Below are 14,293 nucleotides of genomic sequence, written 5' to 3'. Positions count from 1 at the left end.
TACATGCCCGACACTGTATCATCGATCGTTCACTCGCATCATATTGTATTCTACTCTGGCCTCCATTGTTATTGTTATTGTTTCCATCCCTTCCGCGTCTATTATTGTTTCGATATCCACCTGAAGTTGCATCATTACCCGCGTTTTTGCTATTGTTCGACGCTTCCTGTGTCAGTAACACCTGCTGGTGTCCTTTTGTTTTCAAGTTAAACGAGCACTCTTTCAGGGAATGCCCCGCCACCTGGCAGATGTCACAAAACTGCTTCTTCGAGCATGAACCCTTCGTATGGCCGTCCTCCTTGCAATTTGTACACCACAGTTCTCCTTTTACTGTATCTGGATTCTTTTTCAAAATTTTAAATTCTTTCATCATCCGCAGCATGTCTTTCTGTAGCGCTTTCACCTTCTTGTTTGATTCCTCATCACTACTACTACTCTCCAAAGATGAATCATTTGAATCAGAGGACTTATGTTTCTTCTTACTCGTCTTCTGTTCGCTTTCTAAATCCATGGCATGAGTATATGCATCGGTGTACGATGACGGTGGTACAATCTTCATTTTCTTTTTAAAAGCCAGCCGTAGCCCCTCCACAAACCACCGTTTTTTCAACCCATCCGTTGGTTGACTCTCCATCTTTCTGATCAATTCTTTCAGTCGCCTGGCATAGGTTCGGACTGTCTCATTCTTTCCTTGTTTGGTGCTGTAGATTTCTGCCACTATTTCATTATCATCTCGGAGTAATTTGAATTCTGCTATAAATTCTTTTTTTACATTCTCCCATGTATTAAGTTTTTGAGGACTAGTGTCAAAAAACTAGTCTATCGCCACACCCCATAGGGTCGCTGGAAATTGTCTTACCCAATCATCCTCATCCGTCACGCCATTTGCCATCCATATGGTTTCACACGTTTTACAATGTCTGATAGGGTCTGCTGAACCATCACCGTGAAACTTGGGTAACTTTTCTTTAGGGCCAGCCATCGTTACTTGTCTTGGATTCTGAGGTACTTGTGTACCTGCACTGTTTTGAGCTCCCGTGCTGTTCTGTGCTCTTGCACTGTTCTGGACTCCCGCGCTGTTTTGTGTTCCCGTGCTATTTTGAAGTCCCGCGCTGTTCTGTGTTCCCGCGCTGTTCTGAACTCTCGCGCTATTCTGGACTCTCGTGTTGTTTTGTGTTCCTGCGCTGTTCTGGACTTCTGTGCTGTTCTGGACAACAGTCTTGTTTCCAACAACTGCGTTGTCTAGTGAAAAGTCTTCAAGTGACGTTCTATTCTCCGCCTGTATTCGTTCGTCCGGTGTATCGGGAACGAAGAGATCCCTCAACACTCGTGCTCCCTCGGCACTCCGAGCTGTGCGAGTTGCTTCCCTTCCGTTCGGACACTCTCCCCTTGGCGTATACAGGTTAAGGAATTCTTCCCTTGTTTCCTCCACCAAATTCAAGCGTTGTCGAGTTTCTTCCAGCAATTCCTCGGCACTCCTTAGCCTACTAGGTGAGTGCACTCCCTCTGTCTGTGCCTCTTCACCCCTTCGGTGCCCCTCGGCAATTTGCTGAAGTCTTTGTCTGCGTTCTACTTGCTGTGTTAAAATTAAAATTTCTTTTGCTGTACTTAGTTCATTCTTATCTTTCACCTTATTCCGATCATTGTTTGGCAAATTCGGCATTAATCTTCATATCATTCGTTCGTTCTAGGTACGTCTGGCAACGGTGCCAAATGTTTACTGCATAGGGTAAGAAGTTAACACATGTATAACACGATTCAATTCAGAACAGGTACTTTATTCATGCATGCACTTGTTGATTACAATGACTACAATGATCTATCGATTACAACGATCATTCCAAAGTCCATCTCAGACGTGTACATATACCTTTCCGAAGGGATGACTCAAGCGTCATGTGCCCGTTCGGATACTACTCTACCTGTCGGCTACATTATACATTTACTGACAACATCGATTGTCTCTGCAACAAGAAGTATTTCACACCAAAATTTTTGCCAACCCTCTATTGATCATTCAACTTCGTACATATAGGGTTTAAGAGATGACCGTTACAATAGAAACTTAATCGGTTCATCTTTTGAGAAGGACAAATGGCAAGATGCCATTTTGTCACATTACAAAATTTACAAAATTGATAGAAATTGCAAAAGAAAGTGAAAAGGAGGCATCATTTGAATCACTTGGACTTTTTCCCCTTTTCAGCTTTTGCCCTATATGCCTTGGCAGAAACTATAACTAGAACTAGTTCCTCATGACTAGGCACGTGTACATTAGTGAATCTCAAGAGCCACTTTGAATGCTCTTGAGCCAGTTCCTCCACAACATTTAACTGATTTGGCAATTCTTCCATAGCCACGTGTACACATCCACCAAGTGTTTGCAACTCTACCACTCTGTTTTGACTGTTTGAAGTCATTCCAGATAGATTACTCAAGTATGTGGAGAAGTTGTTCTTCATTACTTCTACTCCAATAAGAGCTTTCCCTTGCCCACTGGTTTGTGAATCAGTGTGTAATCCTCGCATGAATTTGAATGCTTTGTCTTGGGTCTTCTTCACTTTTTCCCTTGTTTCTTTGAGTCCTTCAGCTTCTTGAATAATCTCCAGCTTAAATTGCATACTTTGAAGCCATTCGAACAGAGGCTTAGTCCCTTTCTTCAAAATCTTTGCTTCAATCGCCTCTTTTGCCTTCATTTGGATGATTATTTTCAGGAGGGAAATGCATTCATCACATCTTGCCTTCTCTGCGGCCAAAGTGTTGCAATTAGATATGATATTATCTTTCTCAGTTTCCAATCGAAGGATAACATTTCCAATTTGATCAATCAGAGCAATTCCATTTGGATTGAGTTTATCAATCCATTCCTTTCCAATTTGACCAAAATGCCTATCTTTCTGGAGTTGCGAGATAAAAGCCTGTACTTTTTTTGCGGTAGGATTCTGAGTAGCAGGTACAACAGTCATGGTTGCTAATGGAACAACCAGTTGCCTGATAAACCTATTTAATTCTTCTATTTTGGCCTTCATCTTAATTTTTGACAATTTTAGGCTTTCCAATTGTTCTTCTATCACCTCATTACTTGATCTCCACGAGCCCACTTTTGTATCATGTCTAGCTTCTCCAAGATCAATTGAGTGTACAGTGAAGTTATCAGGTAACATATCTTCAATTCTTCCCGCTTTATTCGGCTTCGCTATCTCCATGGTCAAGTGCCCTGTTTCTGGATCTTGTCCAAGTATCGATAGGGTCTTCTGCTTCTTAGCTTTCACCGTTGCAGTCCTGGAGCGAACCGCTTGAGACACAATGTCCTTCACAGGTACATCACCTTTTCTTTTCTTCTTCCTTTCTAAGGTGTCCTCTAACCAAGACTCTGTACCAATCACCTTAGAAGCTGTCCCAAGTGACTCTATGCTAAACATCTTCTTCTTTACTGGAGTCACTGCTACTGTAGTTGTAGAGAAAGGATTCTTTGGATCTTGAAAAAGAAGCCTAGATGAACTCGGGGCTTTCTCTTCCTCGAGTTTTCTTTGCAGCTTCATCAGACTTAGTAGACTCGTTGCTACTACTCTTTTCATCCCCAATCTCTACTATCTGAATGGGGGAACTAGTTGACTTCAAAAGAGGAGTACTTGTAGATGGAATAGGGCTATGATGAGGAGATGGAATTGGAGTAACATGAGTAGATGGAATTGGAGTAACGTGAGGAGATGAAGGTGGAGTGGTCTGAGGCGATGAGACTGGAGTAGTAACACCATCCTTCGACTCTTCCGTCTTCTTTTCTTCGGTACTAGCTTGGGCACCAATAATTGGTAGAGGACCACCATGGCAAGTTGGAGTTATTGAAATGTTCTTCTTCGGGGGTTGATCACCTCCTCTTGCAGATTGAGTAGGTCCTTGAGCAGCTATAGTTGTAACAATGGGTGTCGCACTCTGAGAAGAAGTAGGAGTAGCAGCGGTTGGAGAAGCTTGAGTAGTCTTACTCTTACAACGGCTCTTTTTTGCTGTCCACTCAATCCATTTCCCAGTCCTCTTGATGATCCAAGCCATCATAACATCAAAATCTTCCTCTATATCCACATAAGGTTCAGAATTGATAGGAGTATTCCTTAGTTTAGTCAAATATGTATTACTATACATATTTTTCCCATCATCTTCTAGCCCTTCCACATCCAAGTCAATGCCATATGTCTTTACTTGATCCACTGTAAATTTGGCAAAAGCCTGATCTCGGCTGTCCAACTCATCTTTACAATCCGCCCAATAATCCTCCACAGTAGTAACGTGCTTGATTACGCTTTCAATTTGAAGCACATCTTTGGCATACCCATTTGGGTCAAACATAGGCCTCACCACTTTATACTCCTCTAACTTATACTTGTTCTCGAATGCCTTAAGCATGTTTTTAGCATCTGATCGAGACTCACAACTGTATGCTCCAACTTTCATGGGGAATTCATACCCCTTCTTCCTCAAACTGGCGCTCAGCACGTTCACCTGAATTGCTTGTCTCATAATCTCAATGAGCACGATCATGTCATTTGGGTATCTAGGCAGCTTCATGGGAAATCCATCGAAAGCTGCAAGATGTAAAAATGAAAAGGATGAGAATTGAATGAAATAGCTACCAAACTGATTGATGGCCGCCATCGCTTCTGGGCTGAATCTCCTCGCCGGACATCCTTGGAGTTCCTTGCAAATCCTCATTGTAAATGCATCATTAACTCTGATATACTCCGCATAACTATTCTGTAATTGCAAGCATGGGTAAAACTCACAACTCTTTACATCATCTGGAAAGTTCTCTATTCTGGGAAGGCTCGGTCATAATTGTAGGGAAGCTAACATATATATTAAGAAAGAAGACTTGTAAAATGAATTGTAGAACTTTGCTGCACTAAGGGCTCTGGATAGATGCTCGCTTACCTCATACGCCCAGTCAATATACTGAGTATGTGAGAAAATTATTTGCACCAAAAAGAAATAATGTTCTGCAAAATTAAGTGCTTCTACCTCACCTTTCAATCGATGCAAAAGGACCAAAATGTCCACGATCTTTGGCTTGAGATCAGTGCCGAAAAGGGTTTTAGGAACCTTACTCTTAGCTCCAATTGGTTTCTGAAACCAAGATCTCATAATCTCTTTTCGCCATACCATTTTCTTCAGAGAGAATTCTAACATAGCTCCTTCTAATGTCAATTCAAAGAATTCTTCTCGCTTTGGAATCCAGAGACAATTGACTACTGCTTGCCTATCAATTGAGATTAACACCGTTTGATCAGGCAGTAAGATTTGCTTAGTATCCGGGTTGTAGTGATTGATACATTCAATGATTAGCTCTGGGGACCAGTCCACTTCCTCGGAGTTTCTCCGTTATGGGATGGATTGGTTCCGTCCTCAGCCTTCTTTGGAAATCTTGCATGTCGAAGAAATGGAGTGAAGTGTCTGTGATATTTTGCCATGTAGACTTGATTCCACCCAGTCCATCAAAATCGGTGAATCTTGTTGCCATTTTGTCTGATATAGAGGTAAACTGAAATTCAACAATTGCAAATAGTGCAAGGAGTAAACCTTGTAACTTTGAGAGATTTTGAAAGCACTATTCAATACAATAGCATAACAGTTCAAAAGAGAAAGAAGTAATGTGAAACTCTGTTATGTTCATCTTTATATAAGAACCCTTAATTTGTTTGTTGATTTTCATGATCCGCGCCACACGAGCGAATTTAAGGATAAATCCGTTGAATTAGTAAATGTGAGGGTTCTAACAGATTTTTCCCTGTCCTTTCACTGTTTCTGTTGGCCCAATGGTAACTTTCTTTAATTACAGACTTACTTTCTTGTTTTTACCTAGTTTCGGAGAAATAGAATCAGAGTACTCCTTGAAAGAAAATCCGCCTGGCTGAATTCTATTTAAAATACTTTCACATATGTAACAAATTTGCTTCCATTACTTTCCCAAAACACCTCATGATCGATTTGCCAAATAACCATGCTTGCAAGAGTGATTTTCCATTAGATGTGAAAAATTGCTTTCCAGGGTAGAAACCCCGTAGAGGAGAAGGCAATCTCCGCTTTTTGGCCTTTGTCTTTGTTTTGCCTCCTATGCCCAAATCATTTGACTTCAAGTGTTCAAAAAATATGAAAGAGACTTCGAAAGTGAAAAATGGGACCCACTGACTTACTTTACCTTTCCGCAAATGCCTTTTCGGAAAACTAACTTCTTGGTCCGAAGTCCGCCGAGGAGAAGCTGTTTCAGAGTTTTCCGCCGAATCTTATTCTAATCATCTTAGTGAATTTTGAATGATTCCTACGATAAAAATATGGCAATACTTGAATGATCAATCCATAATATAATCCTACTCTCCTTCTTCAAGCTCACAAACTCTACTCATAAATCTTCGCGGAGTTTCACTTTCAGGGTGCGAAAACCTGCCAAGGAGAAGACGAAACTAGATTTTTCGCAAGTTCAATTTTCTTTATGCCCGGATCAAAATGAGCTGTGAGTTAAGTTCATCTAAGATAACATAATCCAAGAATCTCCATCGAGCAAGGTTCTAAGCTACCCACAAGACTCATGATGATAAGGAAACCCATCTGGTTGTGTAATGCGGGAGAAGGGTGAAGATGGAAACCCGATGGAGATACTTATCACTTAAGGAGGAGAGGACCAACTGACTCGACCAGACTAGACATGATACAAGTTAAATTTCCACTTTTGCACGATAGGTACAGGATGAAAAGTGGGGCAACAGCTGGCTCTGATTGGGGACTTGGGTAGAGTATACCCAAGCAAGGAACTCAAAATCTCTGGTTTCGCAAAAGAAGATAAAAGGTGGGAACACAAAAAACAAAGCAAAAACAAAACACAAAACAAGAAAACAGAAAGGGAAGGGAAAAGGCTAACTAAGACACACACATGACACTAATCCTAACTATAATACTGTTACAAGATTCAAGAAGAGTTGGCAGATTAACGAATTTCCGGATGATTGATTGATTAGCAGAGGAACAAATGTGTTCCTTATAAAGAATTACAAGGACGTTGTTTCTAAAAGAAACAACATAGACTGAAGACGGAACTAGAAACAAAACTAGAGATAGGATAGGAAACATTCCTATCTAGACTGAAAGACGGACTACAGAGAAGTAGTTGACTATTATAGAAAGTATAAGATATTATCTTAATACCCTCCCTTAATGGTCAACGTACGGATGACAAAACATTTTGTGATAACTGAGACCCTCCCTAGATCTACAGAATGCTGAAACCAAGAAGCTTTGCCAGAAGAGTGCTATGACTCAAAATAAGTTGCAATGACAAAACTTCGTTTTTGTGGAAAAAACGGTAAAACCCAGAATCTCACACAACCTTGCGTATTACAGACAACTTGAAATGATTTTTGAGGAGAAAATCAACAGACCCAGAATCTCACGCAACCTTGCGTATTACAGACAAATTGAAATGATTTTTGAGGAGAAAATCAACAAACTCAGAATCTCACACAAGTATTACAGACAACTTGAAATGATTTTTGAGGAGAAAATCAACAAACCCATAATCTCACACAACCTTGCGTATTACAGACAACTTGAAATGATTTTTGAGGAGAAAATCAACAAACCCAGAATCTCACACAACCTTGCGTATTACAGACAACTTGAAATGATTTTTGAGGAGAAAATCAACAAACCCATAATCTCACACAACCTTGCGTATTACAGACAACTTGAAATGATTTTTGAGGAGAAAATCAACAAACCCATAAAAACAGAAATAGATTCAGAAGGCGAAAAATGCAGCTTCGCCTTGATTAGGACCCGGAGAAGTCGGACGTTGCGTAACACCCAAAACAAGTTGAGCGGTGTTGCGATATTTGAAGATTGCGATGGTGCGCTGCTTCCAGGTTCCATAATTGCGACCATTGAATTTGGAATTATGTTCGATCAGAATATTTGTCAGAGATGCCATGGCACGTTTTTCAATGAAAAATTGTGAAAATATGTGAAGGCACATTCTTCGAAGCAAAAATACGGAAGACCCAGAAGAATCAAAGAATGACCCAGAAGAGAGCTCAAAAAATCCAGAAGGAATCTACTGTCGTTTTCTGGAGACGACAACCTAGTTGAGCTCTCGAAAAACCCACCAAGAATCTGCAAACAAAATATTTTTTCGACCCCAAAAATTAGGGTTTCGAAAGAAAACGGCCCTAGTTGAAAAAAGCTTGAAAAAACTTCAGATTTCTTGATAAAAAATGGCAGATTTTTCTTCAAGGATCGATGTGCATGGACGAATGGGGCTAGAGTGTGCTGAACAAACACAGGCAGACCCGAGTTTGGGAATTTCTCTAGGCCGAAAACCCTAAGCGGGTTTTAGAGAAATTCAACAGAAAAATTTTTGAAAAAATTTAAACAAATAATTTCACGAAGAAATTATAAATTTTTTCGAAAAAATTTAAGTAATAGCTCTGATACCATGTTACAAGATTCAAGAAGAGTTGGCAGATTAACGGATTTCTGGATGATTGATTGATTAACAGAGGAACAAATGTGTTCCTTATAAAGAATTACAAGGACGTTGTTTCTAAAAGAAACAACGTAGACTGAAGACGGAATTAGAAACAAAACTAGAGACAGGATAGGAAACATTCCTATCTAGACTGAAAGACGGACTACAGACAAGTAGTTGACTATTATAGAAAGTATAAGATATTATCTTAATAAATACAGCATAGGGGTTACCTGTTTTCATATAGCAGTTTGATAGAGCTTGAGGTCCTGACCATTATAAGTTAGGGGTAGTACTTTGCCATCTTCATATGCCAACTTGAAAGAATTGTTTTCAGGTGCTTGATAAATCCTGAATGGGCCTTTCCACAAAGTATCAAACTTCTTATGCATTCCTTTCGGAGCCTTTCTTTTATCCCAAAGCAACACCATGTCTCCTATCATAAACTTTCTGGGTCTTGTCTTTTTATCGAAAAGCTCTTTCACTCGCATCTGGTGCTGTGTAATGTGGTCTACAATCTCTCTCCTTTCTTCTTCGAGTTTGCTCAGATATAGGATCCTTTTCTCCAGACCATCCTTATAAACATCATCCTCAATTATTGTTTTGAGTTTGTTCGTGGCTAACTCCAAAGGTAGAGGCAGATTGGCTTCAGTTCCATAAATCAGTTCAAAAGGGGATATACCAATTGCCCTCTTGGGTGTCACTCTATCTGCCCAAAGTGCCTGATGAATCTTTTTGTGCCAGGTCTTCTGATTATCTGAGACTAGCTTCTTAACAATATTAATTAAGTTCTTATTGCTAGACTCTGCCTGACCGTTTCCTTGAGGGAAATAATTAGATGATCAACGGTGATCCCATACTCAAAACAAAAATCAGTAATTTGAATTTCGATTGAAGAAAAATAAGATGCATTATCCATCACTAGTTTAATAGGAACACCAAACCTGACCAAAATGTTCTCTTTTATGAATTCACACACCACTTCGGAATAGTCTTCTTTGTAGCTTTAGCTTCTACCCACTTAGTGAAGTAGTCAGTTGCAGTTATTATATATTGATGACCAGCACTGGATGTAGGACTAATAGGACCAATGAAGTCAAGGCCCCATTGTTGAAAAGGCCCTTCAATGATAACAGATCTCAATGGTAGAGCAACTAGTTGAGGGCGTCTAGAGAACATCTTGCACTTTTCACACTTTGCTACCCAAGCATATGCATCTTTAAACATCCTAGGCCAGTAATAATATTGCCTCAGTATCTTAAAGGCCATGACTAAAGAAGAGAAATGTCCTCCGCAAGCTTCATCATGAAATGTCCTCAACAGCTTTTCTTGCTATTGTTTATCTACACACCTAAGGAAGGTACCATCAATAGCCCTTTTGAAAAGTTTACCATCCCAAATCACATACTTAGCTGCTTTCAATTTAAGGTCTCTTCTTTGCTTTGCATTCAGGCCCTCTGGACATTCACCATATGTTAAGAAGTAAGAGATATTTTCAAACCATGAATCATAGAGTCCTACAGCTAGCACTAACTGCTTCTCAGCCGACTCTTCTGACTCTTCAGAGATTGTATTTTCTGCAATTGCTCTGCATAGAGCATTCCCTCTTATTAGCTTGGTAGGTTTTATTTCTATATCATAAAAGCAATGGGAGCTTGAATTCCTTCATCATTTTCTTTCATAAGGATAGCTGACAATGTATGCTCAAAAGCATAACAATAAATAATAAAATCCCGTTTATAATTTGGATGATACAGTACCGGGGCATTAGCAATAGCAATTTTTATATCATGAAAAGCTCTCTTTCCCGCCTCATTCCATTTGAAATTTGAATTCCCTTTCATCATGTCCACTATATGTTTAGTAGTTTCCGCGAAATCAGGCACAAACCTTCTGAGAAAATTCACCTGCCCAAAGAAAGATTTAACCCCTATTTTGTTTGAGGGTAGGCTTAGTCTTTGAATAGCTTCTACTCTTTTAGGGTCAATTCTAATGCCTTCCTGGGACACTATATGACCAAGGAGCTTTCTTTCTGTCACACAGAAAACTGACTTCTTTGGGTTGAGAGATATTCCATGCTCTCGGCACCTCTGTAACACTTTCCTCAAATCTTCCATATAATCTTTTCTCCTCTTTGAAAATACTGTCAGATCATCTAAGTATATAACTATGATTCGATCTTTTAAGTCAGCAAAAGTTTTGTTCATACATCTTTGAAATGTGGCGCCAGCATTAATCAATCCGAAGGGCATTCTGTGATACACAAACGTTCCCCAAGGAGTAGTAAATGCCATTTTATGCTGATCTTTTTCCTCCACCTCAACCTGGTTATAACCTGAGAAACCATCAAGCATAGACATCATCTCAGATCCTGTGACTGTTTGTAATAAATGATCCATGTTTGGAAGAGCAAAATTATCTTTAAGAGATGCCTGGTTCAAATTGCGGAAGTCAACACAAATTCTTATCTCCCCATTTTTCTTCCTGACAGGTACCATGTTGGCTATCCAGGTGGAATGATGAATAGGATAGATGATATACCCTTGCAATATACACATGCCTAATAGGCCTAATTAGGCTTGGTTTACAAAGAAAACCCTATGAGATGGGTTCATAGAATCAAACCAACCCTTTAGAAAGTTCTAGTAGCCTCCAAATACACCAAATCTACCTTTTTTCTGGTCACTATGCTGTTTGTGCTCGACTGTTTACACAAACTCCACATTTCAGGGTCAAATACATAGAGATATTTGACCTAGGCCTGATGATAAAATTAGCAAACACTATCGTCCTGTGGCAAGCTTTTGAAATCTTAAAGTACATGGTCCTAACTTGCATTTTCCTAGTGGCTGTGGAAATCCACTAGTGAAATTGCAGGTTAGGCCTCCATTTGTGCAAAACCCTGATTTCTAGGAGGGACTCAAACCAGTCAATACCAAAATGCCTCTAACTTTCTTCAATAATCACCATTCTAAGTTAGACCAAGTGCATTAGAAAGTTAATGCAGAATACTATCCAACCATGTAACCTGATCTGGTATGTTAATCCGTACAACGTCAGAAAACAGCAAAATTTGGACAGAAATCAGTGCTCCTTTATTCATCAAACTTTAAATCCGTACAATCTCCATCCATTGAATTGGGAATGGTTCAAATATGCCTATGTAGACTCATATCAACGACCAAAACCAACTTTTGAATAGGTATGGCCGTTGGTGAAGAAGTTGCATATACCTGACCGAGCAACATTTCAAAAGAGTTGCTTGACAACAATTTAGCAACTTTTGCAAAAATGTTTTTACTTTGACAATTTTGCCTCCAGGATCCAAACAATGATCAAAATACATGTGAAGACCATTTCTAAGGCCATTATTGGACAAATCAACACAAAATCTTTTATGGCATCCTATTCTACCTTCCTATCATGGTCCTATTGGTCTAATGAGACCCAATGTTTATAGAACACCTTTGGGCTCTTAGCCTTACATTATGGACCTAATGACCATGTTGGTCCAAATGATCCGAACCCCTTATTACATCACAAAGATCCTACAAAGCATAAAATTTGTATTGGGTGCCCAGCACCATGTTGCACCAGTGCTTTGTTAGAATGCTTTTTTTTTTCATTGATGGCAAGCTCAGGAATTCATACCTGTGCAAATCTGTGTGTTGGTTCCATTCACATCAACAATCTACAATTGATTTGTAGACAAAGAAAAATACAACCTTATCAGTTTTATATTAACAGTGTCTTGTTGATCTATACAATATATAAAATTCATAAGAATTTTTTTGTTTGCAAATGACAGAAGGAATCATCAAACATAAACTTTGTTCATTTCAAATCAGTATTGATGCAGTTGTCGGTACCAGTGTATATTAAATGGAGTATGCATTTCTTGCATTTCCATGTTCTCAGCCATGGTATATATCAGAAAAAATCAGGCAGAATGTTTGATTTTTCGAACAAGAAGCAGAATCGTCTTCATGATTTTTCGTAACAGGTCATCTATGACCATGTGACAAAATCAATAAAGTATTCTTTAATTGTTTCTACCAAACATGGTTCAAGTTTATATTGAATAATGTTGCAGGCAGTATCTATGTTCAAATCTTTTTCTCGTAACAATGTTATTAATAACACTGAAGATAATCAATTTTTTTAAGAATGAGTATTGGTTTTGGAAGTTACAGTTTTAAACCAATCGAATATTTTAGTTCTCATTGGTGGTTCTAGTTTGTAACTTCCTTAAACTAACTTCAAACCAAAGGACATTACTTAAGAAGTCTGATGGTCGAGAGTTGTAATGCAATAAAGGTGTATCATCGATAAAAGAATTCTGATTTAGAGGGGAGGAGGCACCATTGATAAGTGAAAGATAAGTTTAGAATGCTTCGAGAGATAAGTGTGACTAAGACTGAGATTTGATAAATGAAGGTGTTAATATCGTAAAGGAGTTCTTTTTGAAGCGGAAATGCTGTACTGGTAATAAATTTTTGTCGAGATTCAGATCAGGTATAACAGTGCATTAAATTTTCATTCAAGTCTGCTCTAAATTTGTTTAAACAAGATCTCAGAGGTTTCTGATAGCAATAGAAGTTTTTCTGCATGTATTTGATGAAATAACATTATAACGGTGGTAAATATTCAATTTTTATTTGCAGATTTCTATTGATCAATCAGATGCAGTTTGCTGAGTTTCTTGCAGATCATTTTTGTTAAAAGGAATAACACTGTACAATATATCCAAACTTTGTCTATATTCAGATTGTAATTGCTTGTTTACATATTCCAAGTGTTGTAAATTGAAATTTCTGAGATTGAAATCAGTTATAATTTGTAATTGTGATATTCTTAGAGATGGTGCTTTAAGAATGCTGGTTTGGTGCTCAGGTTGTTAAGTGGAGAGTTTGAAAGCGTTGGTGCTCTAAAAGGAATTTGTGGTTGGCGCCCTAAAATTCTGTAAACATTTTAATTGTGAGGCTGGATTAGGAGAGTAGATCCTAGCAGCATTTCTCACTCTGGTTTTTCCGTCCTGTGTGGTTGCATCTCTTTACAATTTCAATGTCAAACTATTTTACTTTCAGTTTAAAGTTTGATAAACTTCATTAAAAAATCTAATTGCTAAGGATCTAAGTTTTATTTCTTCTACTGATTTAAGGCTGATAGTGAGTTTCCTCCATTTCCTAGGCTGCTGGAAAATATAGCGGGTACAGTTGATTGTTCTATCATTTAAAATAGAATGATTCAGATTCTTATAGATTTAAATTTGTATAATTTAAGTGTTTTGTATGGATAGTCTCTTTATGATCAGAAGCTATATGCCTGGGAAAGCAATTACATTTGTAGTAGACATAAAACTCTCAAAGTATGGAGATGCATATTCAATTTCCTCAGCTCTACTCCTGAACATACTTAATTTTGTTAACAAAATGAATTAGTATTTCATTTTGGCTTTATGTGGAGTGTTTCAGGTACAGGTTTTGCAGCATTTTTTATCAATATGGCAGTTGAGAATTTTTGTGGGTGGAAATTTGCTGCTACATTTGCTATTATACAACACTCATACTTTGCTGGCTTCTTGGTATATGCTCTGTTCAACTTGGCACTGGTCTTTTCTTCAGTGTTCATTGTAACACATTTTGCGCCTGCAGCAGCAGGCTCAGGCATTCCTGAAATTAAAGGATACCTGAATGGTAATTTGTGTCTTGCTCTATATTTCAAGTTACATTGTGTATCTTGTGCTATTTGCAATTTTTATTAATGCTATTTTGATTTAAGTGG

At 38.5% G+C, this 14,293-nt stretch overlaps 1 protein-coding gene across 11 annotated transcripts in view; it reads left to right on the top strand.

The window, feature by feature from the left end:
* Nucleotides 1-14,293, top strand: part of CLC-D (chloride channel D) — a 192,593-nt gene that overhangs the window by 74,086 nt on the left and 104,214 nt on the right. For all 11 annotated transcript variants that reach the window (XR_016363934.1, XR_016363935.1, XR_016363930.1 and 8 more), the window contains exon 4: nt 13,984-14,205. Coding sequence is in view for 4 of the 11 variants with exons in the window: in XM_089825895.1 (XP_089682021.1) it covers nt 13,984-14,205 (222 nt within the window). In the remaining 7 variants the exon portion in view is untranslated. The remainder of the gene's footprint in view (nt 1-13,983; nt 14,206-14,293) is intronic.

Source organism: Cupressus sempervirens, chromosome 4 (genome assembly GCF_028749045.1).
Source record: "Cupressus sempervirens isolate cs-2001-9-10 chromosome 4, ASM2874904v1, whole genome shotgun sequence".
Lineage (NCBI taxonomy): Eukaryota > Viridiplantae > Streptophyta > Pinopsida > Cupressales > Cupressaceae > Cupressus > Cupressus sempervirens.
Note: the sequence above shows the minus strand (reverse complement) of the source record. Positions and strands in the feature narration are given on the sequence as shown.